The sequence below is a fragment of the Orcinus orca genome, chromosome 6, assembly GCF_937001465.1.
Source record: "Orcinus orca chromosome 6, mOrcOrc1.1, whole genome shotgun sequence".
Lineage (NCBI taxonomy): Eukaryota > Metazoa > Chordata > Mammalia > Artiodactyla > Delphinidae > Orcinus > Orcinus orca.
In genome coordinates this window covers 101,232,714-101,246,953 of record NC_064564.1, presented here as the reverse complement: position 1 = coordinate 101,246,953, position 14,240 = coordinate 101,232,714, and the positions used below count along the sequence as shown (strand labels likewise).

The 14,240-nt window shown below is 53.9% G+C and overlaps 2 protein-coding genes across 3 annotated transcripts in view; one reads left to right on the top strand and one right to left on the bottom strand.

Moving 5' to 3' along the window:
• AKNA (AT-hook transcription factor) overlaps nucleotides 1–6,672 on the top strand; it is a 43,542-nt gene extending 36,870 nt beyond the window's left edge. For both annotated transcript variants that reach the window (XM_049710908.1, XM_049710906.1), the window contains 3 exons: nucleotides 1,043–1,159; nucleotides 1,428–1,620; nucleotides 5,565–6,672. In XM_049710908.1, the coding sequence (XP_049566865.1) occupies nucleotides 1,043–1,159; nucleotides 1,428–1,620; nucleotides 5,565–5,808 (554 nt within the window). In that variant the 3' untranslated portion in view covers nucleotides 5,809–6,672. The remainder of the gene's footprint in view (nucleotides 1–1,042; nucleotides 1,160–1,427; nucleotides 1,621–5,564) is intronic.
• A 3,353-nt stretch (nucleotides 6,673–10,025) lies between these two features.
• Nucleotides 10,026–13,633, bottom strand: ORM1 (orosomucoid 1). Its single transcript, XM_004269303.4, has 6 exons — nucleotides 13,517–13,633; nucleotides 12,980–13,122; nucleotides 12,659–12,729; nucleotides 11,737–11,844; nucleotides 11,489–11,592; nucleotides 10,026–10,196 (listed from the first exon to the last, which is right to left on the bottom strand). The coding sequence occupies exons 1-6, from the start codon at nucleotides 13,631–13,633 to the stop codon at nucleotides 10,131–10,133; spliced, it is 609 nt and encodes a 202-aa protein (XP_004269351.1). The 3' UTR covers nucleotides 10,026–10,130.
• Nucleotides 13,634–14,240: the final 607 nt, after the last annotated feature.

Here is a 14,240-nt window from a genome sequence, read left to right as displayed (position 1 = left end):
TCAAGCAATAATGATGATCATGATGGAGCTGTCGTTTATTAAGCCGTTACTATATACAGGGCAACATGCTAAGGGTTGTACTAACATTAATCCTCACAACCCTATGAAGTAGGTTTTGCACATTTGATGACTATGTCCATTATATGAGTGAAGAAACTGAGGCTCCGAGAAGTTAAGTAACTTGCCCAAGGGCACACAACTTACGAGTGGTAGAGGCAGGATTTGAACCCAGGTCTTTGTGACTCTAAAGCCCTGGCTCTTCACCACTAGATGGCTGCGCCTTTGCTAGAGTCCCAACAAGCCTACCACTCATTCACTTATTCAGCACCTTCCCAGACTGGGCCCTGGGCCTTGTCCCTAACAAACTCTTCAGCTAAGCAGATGAAACAGAATGGTCAGAACCGGGGTGGGGGAGCACATAACTCAGCCCGGTGGGTGGTGGGACTTCCCAGAGGGAGTGACGCTGAGCTGAGGCCTGAAGGAGAAGCAGATGGACCCTGGAATTCTCCCAGTTGTGGTGCTGAGGATTTGTACAGGAAGAGAACCAGGATGCCCACTCTCCTTCTGCTCACTAGGCCTCCACTGACTCGCCCTGGTGCCCAGGGGCCGTCGTGGGCTGGTCCCACCTGGAGAATGGGCCTGTGTCACTGTGGAGGATGACCCGTAGGTACAAGGGCTCCAGTCGGGAGAACCAGGCTTGAGATCAGACAGAGGACCACTGCTTCCCAGCTCTGAGACTTGGCAAATTATTCAACCTTCTGCAGCCTCAGTTTGCCCATCTGTAAAATGGGGGAGTGGTGATGGTAGCTAGACCAGTGGCTTGTTGGATTTGATCAACTAATGCATGAAGACCTTGAGCAGAGGGCCTGGCTCAGGAGATGCCTCTCGATGTCATGGTTACCATCAATATTGCTGTCACCCAGTGGGGGCCGCTTGTCTCCTCTGCAGTGGTCCCTGAGGGAAGCTCAGTGCTGCGGGAGGCTTGTGGGGGCCCAGTGACTTAGACATGAGCCTCTCCTGACGTCTCTGCCTCCTCTTCCAGGTGATGCTGTCACCAAGGACCCACTGGGACCATCTCACACTGAGACCCAGCGATGTCCGCTGTGTGGTCGAGTTGGGTCCTCCTCCAAGGGGGAGGGCCCAGACTCAGCCGGCTCTGGTAGGGACAGATGCTCCGTCTCTTCCCCCAGCTCCCCTGGATTCCGGCGTGGGCCCCTGGGAGGGGGCACTTAGCCGGGGTGGCAGCTTGCACAGTCTGGGATGGAGCAAACTGGATGAGAGTTGGCTTTCCCAAAGCGAGGCACTCCCGGCATGGCCGGCCCCGTGTCCAGCTCTAATGGGGCTGGTGGGGCTGGGAGGACCCTCTGTTCTCTGTTGGATCTTCCCAAGTGGTGAGACTGTGTCTCTCTGGTGTCCCTCCCTGACAGCACCGGAAATGGCCGCCACCAGGAGAAACGCATCTTCTACCTCCAGCCCCAAACAAAGGAGCAAGCGGACAGGGTCGTCACCCGCGCCGCCTCCTGCACTGTGGTATCTGGCTGCCGCGCCCTCAGCGCCAGCCCCTCCTGCCTTTACCTACGTCTCCTCGGTTCCCCTCGTGCCTTATCCATCAGCCACTGTGTAAGAACCTTCCGTTCCCACCCTCCTAGCCTTTTGGTCTGAATCGCTTAACAATTGGCATTCAGACCTGAGTTGGGTAGCTTGAGAACTCGGGCACTGAGTAGTCCTGTGTTTCCCCCTGCCAACACTCATGCAGTCACTCAACAAACCCTGAATGCTCCCTGGGCACCAGTGAGAGTGCTTGGCCCTGGGGACCCAGCAGTGAAGGAGGCTGGCAGAGGGCCCTGACCTCTAACAGCCTCAGGGGGACCTAGGACCTTAACCATCTTCCATCTCCTTATGGGACTTCTCAGAGAGCAAGTAATACTTTTTCAAAAACTAGGCTTTATTTTTAGAACAGTTTTAGATTTATAGAGAAATGGAACAGATAACACAGGGAGTTCACCTATACCACCCCCCAAACACAGTTTCTTCTGTTATAAACTTCTCACCTTGATATGGTATAGTGCAGTTAGTGAACCATGATTAATACATTGTTATTAACTAAAGTCCACAGTTCGTTCAGGTTTCTTAGTTTTTACCTGAAGTGCTTTTTCTGTTCCAGGATCCCCCCCACCCCACAAGTTACCTCATGCATTTAGTTGTCACATCTCTCAGGCTCCTCCTGGCTGAGACAGTTTCTCAGACGTTCCTTGTTCCCGATGGCCTTGACAGTTTATAGGCATATGGGTCAGGTCCACGGCCAGAGGAGCAATCACTTTTCACATGGATTTGGATGTACCATCAGTCAAGACAGAAAAAGCACAGCAGTTGAGGCGGAAATGGTCCAGGTTTTAGAGTCAGAGCTGTACTGGCATCCGGTCTGCCGCTTATTAGTGGTGTGGCCTTGGTAAAGCTACTTCCTCTCTGAGCCTCGCTTTTCCCATCTGTTAAATGGGGTCAGAGTCTCAGTCACGTACAGTTGTATGAGGATTGAATGAGGCAGGTGGCGAGAGCCCCACGAGCTGTTTGTGGGGTTCGTAGTGCGGTACCAGCAAATGCTCTTTGCTGAATAAACGGCAGCTTTTGTCATCACAGCAAATGCTGCTGCTGTTAATACTGTCATTAGTAAGAGGAAAAAATGAGGAAAGGTGGCTTCAACATGACGGGACTGTGCAGGAAAAAAAAGTCCTGGACCCTGGAATTAGGAGATCTTTCTCCTTCTCCTGACTGTCATCAGCTAGTTCTATGCCTCAGTTTCCCTCACTGTAAAATGACTGGGTCGGGGGTCCTCTTCAGTGGTGTGTTGTCAGAAGCCTGTGTCTGTGAGCAGCAAGAGGCCAGAGTTTCCATCAGGGCTGGCGCTTGGCAGGAGCAGAGGCCCAGGCTCCATCCAGCTCCATGAGGAGTCCTGCCTACAGCGCGGTTTCTTGCTTTCCTCTCAGCTGAGACGGGGTGGGTCGTTAAGGAACCCTCTGCTCCAGCAGTTAAGAGAGGCCATACTGCATGCTCAGGCCTCTGATTCGTTGGACAGGAAAGGGTTTGCCTGGAATTTGGTGGCCCAGGAGAAAGCTCTGAGCGTCCACGGTAGCCATGGGTCTCTACTTCTGAGGTCATTCCAGATCCTTCCAGACTCAGACCTGTGGGCAGAACTAGCCAGGTTGGTGTCCTCAGGCCTGGACAGGCCGTGGGGAAGGGGAAAGACCCTGAGCTTTAGTGCCCAACAGACCAGGCCAGCAGGTCACTTTGCTCCTGTGCCTCAGTTTTTCCGTCTGTGAAATGGGTTGTGGTGAGGATTAAATGAAATGATGCATAGCAAGCCCATAGTACATAGAAGGTGGCCAGTAACCACAGTGCTTCTAATGCTACTGGAATTGGGGCTGATGCCACCCTGAAGTTTCTCCAGCTGCCCATCAGCAGGACCGAGCATGCTCAGTGGCTGAGGCCAGGAACCCTTAGAAAGCTGAATGGGCCTGTGCTGCCGCCTGCTGGCCAGCCACCTTATAGCCTCTGCACCAGAGGCTTTCTAGCCAGTTTTTTGGTTTTGGGGGGTTTCTTGGTTGTTGTTTGTTCTGTTTTGTAGCTTCTCCCCTAGGGGGAGTTTGGGGTAACTTTCAGGCCAAGCTGGTCGTCAGAATTATCAGAAGGCAGGGGTGTGTGGGAACCCAGTACTTACACCAGCTAGTCTGCCCTTAAGGAGGGAACTGGATTCAAGAAGCCCATTCATTCAGTTCAGATGATACGTACCAGCATCTCCTGGGAGCTAATTAGCTCTGGGTTTAAATCCAGCACTGCTCCTTCCAGCTCTTTGACTCTGGCGGAGTCCTCAGTAGCTGACATTTACAGAGCACTGGGCATACAGAGCTTTTAACCTGAATTTTCCTATTGGATCTACCCTGGGAGGTAGCTAAATATGGCTGTTTTCCATGGAGAAACGGACCCCTTGAGAATGATGTAGCTTGTTCATGGTCGTGCGGGTGGCCAGGATTTGGGGAGCTTCCTGCATCACTTAGCTTCTCCGAGCTTCACTTTGCTCATCTGTAAGATAAGTATAAAAGTACCTACCGAGTAATCAAGACAGTGCTGGTAAAGGGCTTATCTCAGAGCCTGGCAAACGGGTCCTGAGGATGAGGATGCCAGCCCCAGGCCAGGCGCCGTGTTTAACTGAGGAACCGCCAAACCGCTTTCCAAAATAGTGGCACCATTTTACACTCCCACCAGCAGTGTTTGAGGGTTCCTATCTCCCCACATCCTCACAGACGCTCATGGCTATCTTTTTGCTTTTAGCAGTGAGTGTCTCTGAGGACACCCAGTGGGTGGGGAGTGTGTGAAGTGGCATCTCATGTGGTTTTGATTTGCACTTCCCTGCTGGCTAATGATGTTGAGCATCTTTTCATGTGCTTGTTGGCCATTTGTACATCTTGTTTGGAGAGACATCTGTTCAGATCCTAGCAAAGCCCTTTTTTCACACTGTGCAATAATGCAATTTAGAAAGTGAAGGGTCAGGAATAAGACCAGAGTTTACAGCGTGCCAAGCAAAACACCAGTGAATGTCTCCGGCCAAGTTCTCCTAAACCCATTCCTGCTCTATTTAGGGAACATGCTTCTTTGTCCCTCTCTCTCCTACACACTTTACTCCACAGGTGCCACGCCCTCTTCCTGCCCAACATCGGTTTCTTTGAACCCTAAACTTGGCATCCTTGGAGGAATGCAGTTGTCATTTCTTGGAGAAACCTGTGCTTCAGCTCATGGCTCCTCAGCCGGTTTTCCCCAGAACTTTTTTTTTTTTTTTTGCTGTACGCGGGCCTCTCACTGTTGTGGCCTCTCCCGTTGCGGAGCACAGGCTCCGGATGCGCAGGCTCAGCAGCCATGGCTCACGGGCCCAGCCGCTCTGCAGCATGTGGGATCTTCCCGGACCGGGGCACAAACCCGCGTCCCCTGCATCGGCAGGCGGACTCTCAACCACTGCGCCACCAGGGAAGCCCCCCAGAACTTTTAAACAACACCATACATTCCTGCAGGACCAGGCTGGGAGGGATGAGTGGAGCCAGACCCTCTCACTCCTGCAGAATCCTAATTATTATTATCACGTTTCTCCAGCGCTCCACACCTGACAAATAGGGCTCCATACATGACCTCTCTGATGAAGGGGCTTTGCTCCAGAGCCTGGGGTGAGCCTGCTCTCCCAGGCTCTCAGACTAGAAGCTCCAAGAAGGCGGCGGACGGGGTCCGTGTTGTTCATTCACCGTGATGACCTCAGGCCCTAGTGCACTGGCTGGCACATATATGTTCCATTAGCATTTGTTCAATGAACGGGTAGATGAAACAGACCATTTTTGGGGGACTGTTCTGGTTCAGGCACTCCCGTTTACCTTGCTTCACCCCTCTAACACATCCCTCAGCGGGGCTCCTTTTTCCCATTTTAGAGGTGAAGAAACTGTGACTCAGAATGTAGGGGCCGAGCTGGGGCTGAGAAGCCCCCAGCCCTCTCCGCGGTCAGTGAACGCACTCGCGTCTCTCCCCAGGTACTACGCGCCTGCAGCACCTACCTCAGCCCAAGCAGCTGCTGAGTGGCCCCCCGCAGTCTCCGCTCGGCCGGCCGGGAGACCCCGCCACTCCATCCAGCTGGACCTGGAGGAGCTCAACAAGGCCCTGAGCCGAGCGGTCCAGGCTGCCGAGAGCGTCCGCTCCACCACCAAGCTCATGAGCCGCTCCCTGTCGGCCGACCTGCGCCAGGCCCGCGGCCTGCGGGGCTCCTGCCTCTTCTGACTGCGCTCAAGGCTCAGAGACGCACGGGGGGCAGGGCTGGGCAGTCCCTGTCGCCCTGGAAGCCCCGCAGACCCTCTTGAGGAGGGCTCCCTCCGCACCGGCCCTGCCTGCTCAGCCTCCGTGTTTCCAGAACGGAAAGGGTATCAGCTGGTCCTCCGGAGAAGTCACTTCCTAGGGACCAGCCCTGAAGGAGGTGCTGGGACTGAGGCCACCATCTGTCCAGATGCCATCTCTGGGAGGCTCCTGGTCCTGCATGTGTCCATCTCCGGCTAACAATATGTATTTTATATATGGATGGACAGATTCCTGTTTTTCAAACTGAAGCATTTCCTGGTCTTGGATCCTTCTTAGGAGGCCAGATAAGAAGGGCCAGGACCAGGGTCTCTGGCGAAAACTTGTCCATCACCTGTGACCAGCCACTCCAGAGTAGGTGTCTCTGGGAAGGACGTGGTGGGGACCTTTCTCCTGGTGACTGGTGGTCAGTGGGGCACTTTGAGGCCATTGGGATATCTCAGGATGACACACACCCAGCTTCTCCATGGTTGAGAGGCCTTTCCCGTGGGTCTGCTGGGATGGAGACACCCCCCGGAGGACCCAGAAAGCCATCCACCATGGTCCCCCTCAGTACCTCACCCCGAGACCCCCGGCTCTACCCTGGGACCCCCGTGGAACTGAGCCAGTGGCCAGCTTCCTGCCAGGTCCTTGTCTGTGGCCATGAGGCCAGGCCATCTCCTGCTCCCTGACCTTGTAGCAGCTCAGACTTCAGCTTTTCTGGAATGTGTGTGCGTCAGTGATATTTGTATATTTGGGACATTAAAAAATCTATTTTCGTTATGAGAGCAAATAAAGAAGAGTGAATATTGATCTTAAGAAATGAAAGCCAAAACCAAAAACATTCCCAAAGCCGCCCACATCTGTGGTGTGTGTCATCCACTTGTGGTTTCTAAAGTCAAGTTTGTGGGGTGAAAGATTTGGTGCCAAGTGGAGCCCTCCCCCGAGGGACCGGTTGGGTGCACATCTCCAGACTGCCTGCCTACCTCCCTTCAGTGCCTTCTGTCTCTCCAGCTTTCCCCCTCAGAACCATAAAGCTTTCCACTGGAGGGGCCTGCGAGGAGAGGCCGTCTGACCAAGCTTCTTTTATGTGACACACAGCAAATTGGTGTCTGCAAGAGCACGAGCCCGGACTCTCTTTCCAGTGCTCCTTTTGGCAGCAAACAGCAACAACAGCTGCCATTTACTGAGCGCCTCCTAGATGCCAATCCTTGAGCTAAGTGACCCACTGTGCGCCCATTTTATTGATGAGGAGACCGAGGTTCCGAATGCGCGAACTCACGATGGTCTGACTCCAAAGTCCATATACTTTGTCACTGTTCTTTCCTCCTTAAACCTCCATGACTTTTTCCTCCCCAGCTCCTGCTTCCCCTTCCCTTGGCCTTTTCTTCAGTCTTCCCCACCTCTCATCTCACTTGTTTCTCCCGGCCCGCCAGGACTCATTTCTATTTCATTTTCCAGCTGACCCTTCTCAGGAGAGTTGAAAACAGCATCTTGCCGAGATGGGAGATTTCTTGTTGGTTCTGAGCCTCCAGATCCACAACCTCATGGGAAGGTGGATGGGAAGGGGGAGCCCGAGGTGGGAGGCAGAGCAGTGTCTCCAGCCTCAGTGCCCTGGGCACAGCATGGCTGCAGCTTTGAACAAAGGATGCTGAAGCCTTGGTTCTGTGGCTCTTTGGAGGACACTGGCCCGTGGGCCACAGGACTGGGTGTCAGGAGCCAGGGTTATGGTCCTGTCACTCCAAATGGCTTAGGACGCTTGCACATAGAATGACTCCAATCGTTCAGCCCAATTTCTCTGCCACCTGTGTGGTGCTGCTTCCCTCACATGACCGTCACAAAGCCCTTGTGTCTGGAAGGAGACCATCCTTCCTTGTTGCAATCCCGGCTTCAGACGCTCAGTCCTCTTTATGCCTCTAAGCGGGCCAGCCTCAGACGTGGCCCCATGGCGAGGGCTCCAAACACATTTGCAAGATGGCTGGATTCGAGGGACCAACCTTACCCTAGGTATCCTACCTTCCTCCTGGGTGTCAGGTGGGCACTCTGAGGTCACCTCATGGAGACACACAGCCCCTCTGGCCTGGCCCCAAGTCCTCCGAGTCTCCCCCATCCTGCCCCTGCCCTGGCCCAGACGCCCGCCTCTTCCAGGATGCTCACAGCAGCCTCCGTGGAGGTCTTCCTGCCTCCGGTCTGGGCCCTCCTAACTCGCCTCCCCAGATGGCCAGGCTGACATCTAAATAAGGGCCCTACAGAGTAAAGGGAGCTCGGATGAGAGTCCCCCTGCAATCTCATACCAGGACCTCCAGAGCCGCTCCACAGGGCCTGCGGCCTCTGCTGCAATTCACTGGCTCACCAGGTGCCCTCAGGGCAGCTGCTCCCCAACTGCGGTCTCCTCACTCCTGCCCTGTCCATGCCTTTATCCCACCATGTCCACTCTCGTCAGGATCGTCCCAGCTCCCTCGCAAAGTGAAAGACTGATCTTTCCATTTTGTTCCCGAGTGTGAACGAGCCCCAGGCCCTTCCCAGGGGCCCAGGCTTAGATCAGAGCTGAAGAAGACACGTGGGGACACGTGGGGAGTAGGGGGCGTCAGGACGGGAGGTTGTCTGTGACGTGCTGACGTTAAAACCAGTTTCCTCCTCAACAGTGTCCAAACTGGGCAAGCCTTGCTGGGTGAAAAACTGAAAACATACAGCTGAGTCTGAAAGAAATGAACGGTGGTCCAAACGTGCTCGTGTTTACACGAGTCTCCCTCCTGTCTCACCTGCATGGACTTCGGACTAACAACGCGTCTTTTATTTTAACTCCTGGTGATGTTTTTAGTTTTTGTTTTTGGGTTTTTTTTTTGCGGTACGCGGGCCTCTCACTGTTGTGGCCTCTCCCGTTGCGGAGCACAGGCTCCGGACGCGCAGGCTCAGCGGCCATGGCTCACGGGCCCAGCCGCTCCGCGGCATGTGGGATCTTCCCGGACCGGGGCACGAACCCGAGTCCCCTGCATCGGCAGGCGGACTCTCAACCGCTGCGCCACCAGGGAAGCCCCCCCGGTGATGTTTTGCGGTAGAATAAGCTCAGTGTTTTCCTTCTGCTCAGACTGCTCTCTTTTCGTATCCACTGTTTGCTGAGGCAGACTCCCTTCTCTGATGGAGCCCTGGGCTCTAGGTAGGTAATTCTGTGGGGGAGCACAAGCCTGGCTCAGCCCATACGCTCGGACGTGTCCGCACTTAACTTCGCCTGATTTAAGGACGGATGAGAATCTACTTACAGATGAAGACTAGGCAGGCGAGCGTGGTTGTTTTGTATGTAAGCAAGACCAAAATGAAGATGATAAGCAGAAAACTGTGGAATTTTGTGCTCTGTGGAAAGCACCCTAATTGGTTCAGGATGAAGGTTTGGTTTCCTTTTCCTTCTCCCTCCAGACCCAGCTACTTGGGGATGCTGCCGTGCGTGGGCCAGCCTGCTTCCTGACTTGGTAACAGGGCACCCCTGTGACCTTCATAATCAAGTGACAGGGACTCTATTTCATGTACTTAAGAGGAGAAACTTTCCTTCATTCCTGAAAGGATTTACTTTAGGAAACGCGATATGATCTGATAAGATTCTTGAAAACTCTTTTAAAAAATATTGATCATCAGTTTCTTGGTGACACCTGGGAGAAATTTTGATATGAATGGTGAAATTTTGACGATTATCTCATGAATTGAGCAAAAATAAAACCAAACTGATTCATCTTTTAAAAATAAATAAATAGATAAATAATAAATAAGGGCCCTTGTGTTCAGCACCACACTCCTGGGTCCTCACCGCCCTCTATCTACCTGAACTCCTCTTCAGGGGCCTCCGCTTCGATGTTCCTTAAACAGATCTTTGGCTTTGCAGTGGGAACAGCAGGTGTTATCAAGCTCCTCATCTTTCTAGAGTGGTTCAGATGCCCCTTCCAGGTAGCCTTCCCAGACTTCCCCACTGGAGAAGGAAGCTTCCCCGTGCTGGGCTCCCACAGCACTCAGTGCATACAGTCATCCATCCTGGCACATGTGCTGGGAATTATAGCAAGGGCCCTTCCAACCAAGGATCAACTCAGGGCAGTGGTTGGCCGCGGCTCAACTGAGGCGGGCACAACATGAATGAACGGATGAACAAACGAACAAGCAAATGACAACCTGACTGTACCACAACAGACGCTTTATTGATGCAACTGAGGGAAACAGCTGAGATACGAAGGGTGAGCCAGAGGCTGAGGATGGGCCCGCAGAGTCCCCAAGGTCCTAACCCAATGCTAGGACCCTTCCTCTTCCTTCTTCCTTTCCTCCTCGTGCTGCATATGCAGTGGCCCGCATAGATCCTGGTGGGAGAAGACAACACATGATCGGGGGGGGCGGGGGGTCTTCTGGGGGAAGAGGGAAGTAAGCTCTGGACTGTAGCTCCAGCCCAAGCAGGGCTTCAGCTGGGTGACCCTGGGCAAGTCATTCTCTCTCTCTGAGTCTCAGCTTACTCACCTCTGAAATGGAGGCTCAAACCCTTAACACCTGGCATGTCTGAGCACTTATGACTTGCCATGCCCTTCTGTTGATCTCCTGGATTCCTCACACCATTTTTTTTTCTTTTATTTTTTTGCGGTATGCGGGCCTCTCACTGTTGTGGCCTCTCCCGTTGCGGAGCACAGGCTCCAGACGCACAGGCTCAGTGGCCATGGCTCACGGGCCCAGCCGCTCTGCGGCATGTGGGATCCTCCTGCACCGGGGCACGAACCCGTGTCCCCTGCATCGGCAGACGGACTCTCAATCACTGTGCCACCAGGGAAGCCCCCTCACACCATTTTGAAGATGACGAGAGTGAGGCTCATGGTGACCTGCGGCCTGTCCGAGGTCCCCCGGCCAGTGGACAGGGGCAGCAGGCTGCTGGCCACGGGACCAACTCCAGTGTCTGTGTTCATACGCCTTTTCCCGGGGTTCCCGAAAGCAGGGGATGATTTGTGCCACTGGTGGTCACGGGAAATGACCTCTGGTGGCACAAATCTGTCTAGATGGAGACGTTTTTATTTTAATAATCATGAAAGTATTTCACATGTATCCACAAACGTGTAACCAGTTTTTGGTTTTCGTAACCAGTTTAAATCAGCTCTGTGATTTCAGATATTATTACACAGGACAAGACCATGTAAAGCCTTGCATTCAACACAGGTTTAAAGGAAAGTATTAAGAAGATTATACAGATAATGCTCAAAAATTGGGACGGTGGCCCTGGACTTACAGTTTGGGTGACACCTAAAACCACAAGACTGATTCCCCATCACACAGACATTAGAACACTGGGGGTGTGGCAGGCAGCTGTAAGTGATCATTCCGCATGTGCGTGTCTCTTTCCCAAGTTCACCACACCTTGGCTATGCTCTTCCCCTCCTGTTAGCCTTTACAATCCTCCCCACCTGCTCCAGGCGTCCTCCCTGATTCCCAGTGACTTCCCTCCTGGGCACGCGTCCATCACCCGGGGGCCCTGCAGTGAGGCAGGTGCTTAAACAGGATATCCTGCCTCGCTGTGCAGCTTTGACTGACAGCTTCCCTCTCTGGGCCTCTGAGGCTGCCCAAGGTGGGACCACCCTCAGGGTGGCCACTGCCCGGTCCTCCTTGCACTTACCTTTTTCTCATCGCTGTACGTGATTTCTGACTCGTGAATGCCTATGCACTTGATGGTATCAAGGAACTCTTTCTTCTGCTCCTGGGTCACCTCTGGCTTGTCGGCTACAGGATGGAGCAAGGGGGCCAGGTGAGGATGATGGGGGACCTAAGTGGGAGGCCAGGGAGGGCTGGGGTGCTGGGGGTCCCGCCCGAGTAGTGGTGGTCCTGGGGTGAGGCTTGGGTGGAGTGGGAGTTTGAGGTGTTTACCATAGAAGGACATGCCCACGTTCTTCTTGCCGTTCCAGGAGGCAGAAAGAATGAAGGTCTTGGGGTGCTTGGTGAGCAGCAGGTCAGCAAAGTGTTCTTTACCCGACTCTGGAGGAGAGAGCCTCTGATGAGACCACGGGGGTGGCACAACAGTTCCTGTCTCACGGGGGAGGAACCTGGGTGTGCCCAGGGCCACACAGCCAACCAGTGAAGACCAGGGGTTGTCTTAGGTCACTGGTCACTCGCTCCTCCTGTGTGCCAGGCTCTGCACTGAGCACTCTCTATGTGTGGAATCATGGGAGCCTCACATGGACCATGGCTGTCAGAGCCTTTCTCCCCATTTTACAGATGAGGAAATCAAGCTCAGACAGGAGCCTTGGGGCTGCAAAGTGGTGCCCGTTCAATTCCATCAGCATTTGTGTGCTCCTACTAGGAGCCCTCTCTGCAGTGATGGTGGGGAAATGGGCGAAGTCACTGCCTGCCCAATGCAGGCTCCCACCCTTAGCTCCCCGAAGATAAGGAGTAGTTGACAGAGAGGTAGGACTGGAGCCAGTCTGGGGTTTAGATCCTATTTCTAATTATAAGCTGTGTGACCTCAGGGAAACTACTTGACGTCTCTGTTTCCTCATCTGGTCACTGTAATGTCCTCCTAGGGTGTTTGTGAGTATTAAGGGGATTAATCCATGTAAAGCACTTCAAACAGTGCCTGGCACATAGTAAGAGCTCAACAATGTTGGCAGTTATTATTGATTATTTGCTGTGTGCAGGCACTGGGGCCACAGAGATATAAAAGGTGGGCCTGTCCCGTGTTCTCTGTGTTCAAAGCCCCCAGGGCCTTAGTCCAGGCCCCCGTCTTTAGGCTGGACAACCCACCATCTCCCCACTCCACACAGCAGCCCTCCACCTGAGGGCTGGGCCTCACCGTATGTAGACAAGGTCCCATTCTTGCGATAGACCGTCACGGAGCTGGAGTTGTAGACGCACTTGTTCCCACTACAGTCAGACAGGAGAGGGGAGAAAAGCAGTAAGATGGTCAAGAAGTGGACGGTCACCCGTCTCAGTCATTGAGGGCCACGAGTCAGGTGGCAGTTGGAGTCAATGACCCCCATCCCCCCCCCCCGCCTAGTCCATCAACGGGAAGGCTGAGGCCGGGAGGGAAGATGGACTCGCTCAAGGTTTTTCTGCAGCTGGGAGTGGAAGCCGGAAGCTGAGGCTGAGGGTGAATTGGTGTGTGGGGTCTCACGTGGTCTGGTACTCTCTGAGAATTATCTTGTCCTCCGCGTGCTTGGGCTCAAAGTAAAAGAAAGCTGCCTGGATCGATCTAGCTGACTCGTTGTACTCAGGGTTTCGGAAGGCCGAGCCGATATAAAACCACTTGCCAGAGAGCTGGGGAGAAGCCAGGAACTGGTGATGGAGGCTGGAGCTGAATCCTTGAGAGTCAGCTGGGATGAGACTCAGCAGATCTCTCTCCTCATTTTACAAACAAGGAGACTGGGACCCCAGAAGAGGAGTGGACGTGCAAGAGCTCACTTGGAGGACCAGACATCTCCCCTCACCCCACCCTCACCCCTGGGCAGCCCCTCCTTGCCCAGTGCAGAATTGTTCCCTGTTGAGGAACCTTGCAAAGAGGCGTCGGAGTTTGGAGGCAAAGAAATGCCTCCAGAGGCTGGTCAGAATTTCACCCCAGGACCCAGGATAGAAAAGGATGGCATCAGGAGGGCAAAGGGAAGCCCAGAGATGGAAGCAGCTGCCCATGGCACTCAGGGACTTGGGCACTCACCCTGTCCAGGGTGGCATTGGTGATGGGCACCACCGCCGTCAAGTTGGCGCACGCCGGACTCTGGGCGTCCAGCAGAGGAATGAGGCTCAGGACGGCGAGGGCCCAGGGCAGCACCATGCTGAAACCACGAGGCACCTGCCGCCAGGAAGACTGGTGGCTGGAGGGTGCCAGTGACCTTTAAAGTAGCTGTGGGCGGGGCCCTGGAGGCAAGCTATGACACAATCTGGTGAGCTCTTGGAAAAGGTCTTACATAAAACCTTCCCTCCATCCCACAAAGCCAGCTATAGGTAAAGCCGGCAAGTCTAATTTGGGTCCCTGACCTGGAGGAGTTACAAGGGTCCAAAGGTCTGGCTGTTCAAAAGCAAGGTGAATGTGGGCCGGCCTGATATTAGTTAATGTGTTTAGATATTGATAGAGGGGCCTGTCAGCAAACTCTCCTGTTTTCATTCAATTCCTGTCCTACCAAGCGCCAAGACTTGAGAAGGACCCAGCCATACATCAAGGGCTGAAGGCAACTTAGAGAGTTCCCAGGTGAGCTAGGGGAGGGGGGAATGAGCGGGGGAGGGGTTGAGGAGTGGGAGGTGAGGGCAAACATGGGATCAATTCCAACTGAGTGTGGTGACACCTGTGAAAGAGCAAAAGTCCAGAGGGCCCCCAACTCGGTCCTGGAGGCAGGGACCTTTCCAGAAGAAAGGGGCTTCTAAGTTGAATGTCTATTTCCAGT

What these genes read in the sequence shown, in the direction of transcription:
- ORM1 (XM_004269303.4), bottom strand. Translation starts at nt 13,633, where the DNA reads ATGGTGCTGCCCTGGGCCCTCGCCGTCCTGAGCCTCATTCCTCTGCTG. An exon ending in CCAATGCCACCCTGGACAGG is followed by an intron (nt 13,123 to 13,516) that starts GTGAGTGCCCAA and finishes GCTTCTCCCCAG; the next exon opens with CTCTCTGGCAAGTGGTTTTA. An exon ending in CTCAGAGAGTACCAGACCAC is followed by an intron (nt 12,730 to 12,979) that starts GTGAGACCCCAC and finishes GTCTGACTGTAG; the next exon opens with TGGGAACAAGTGCGTCTACA.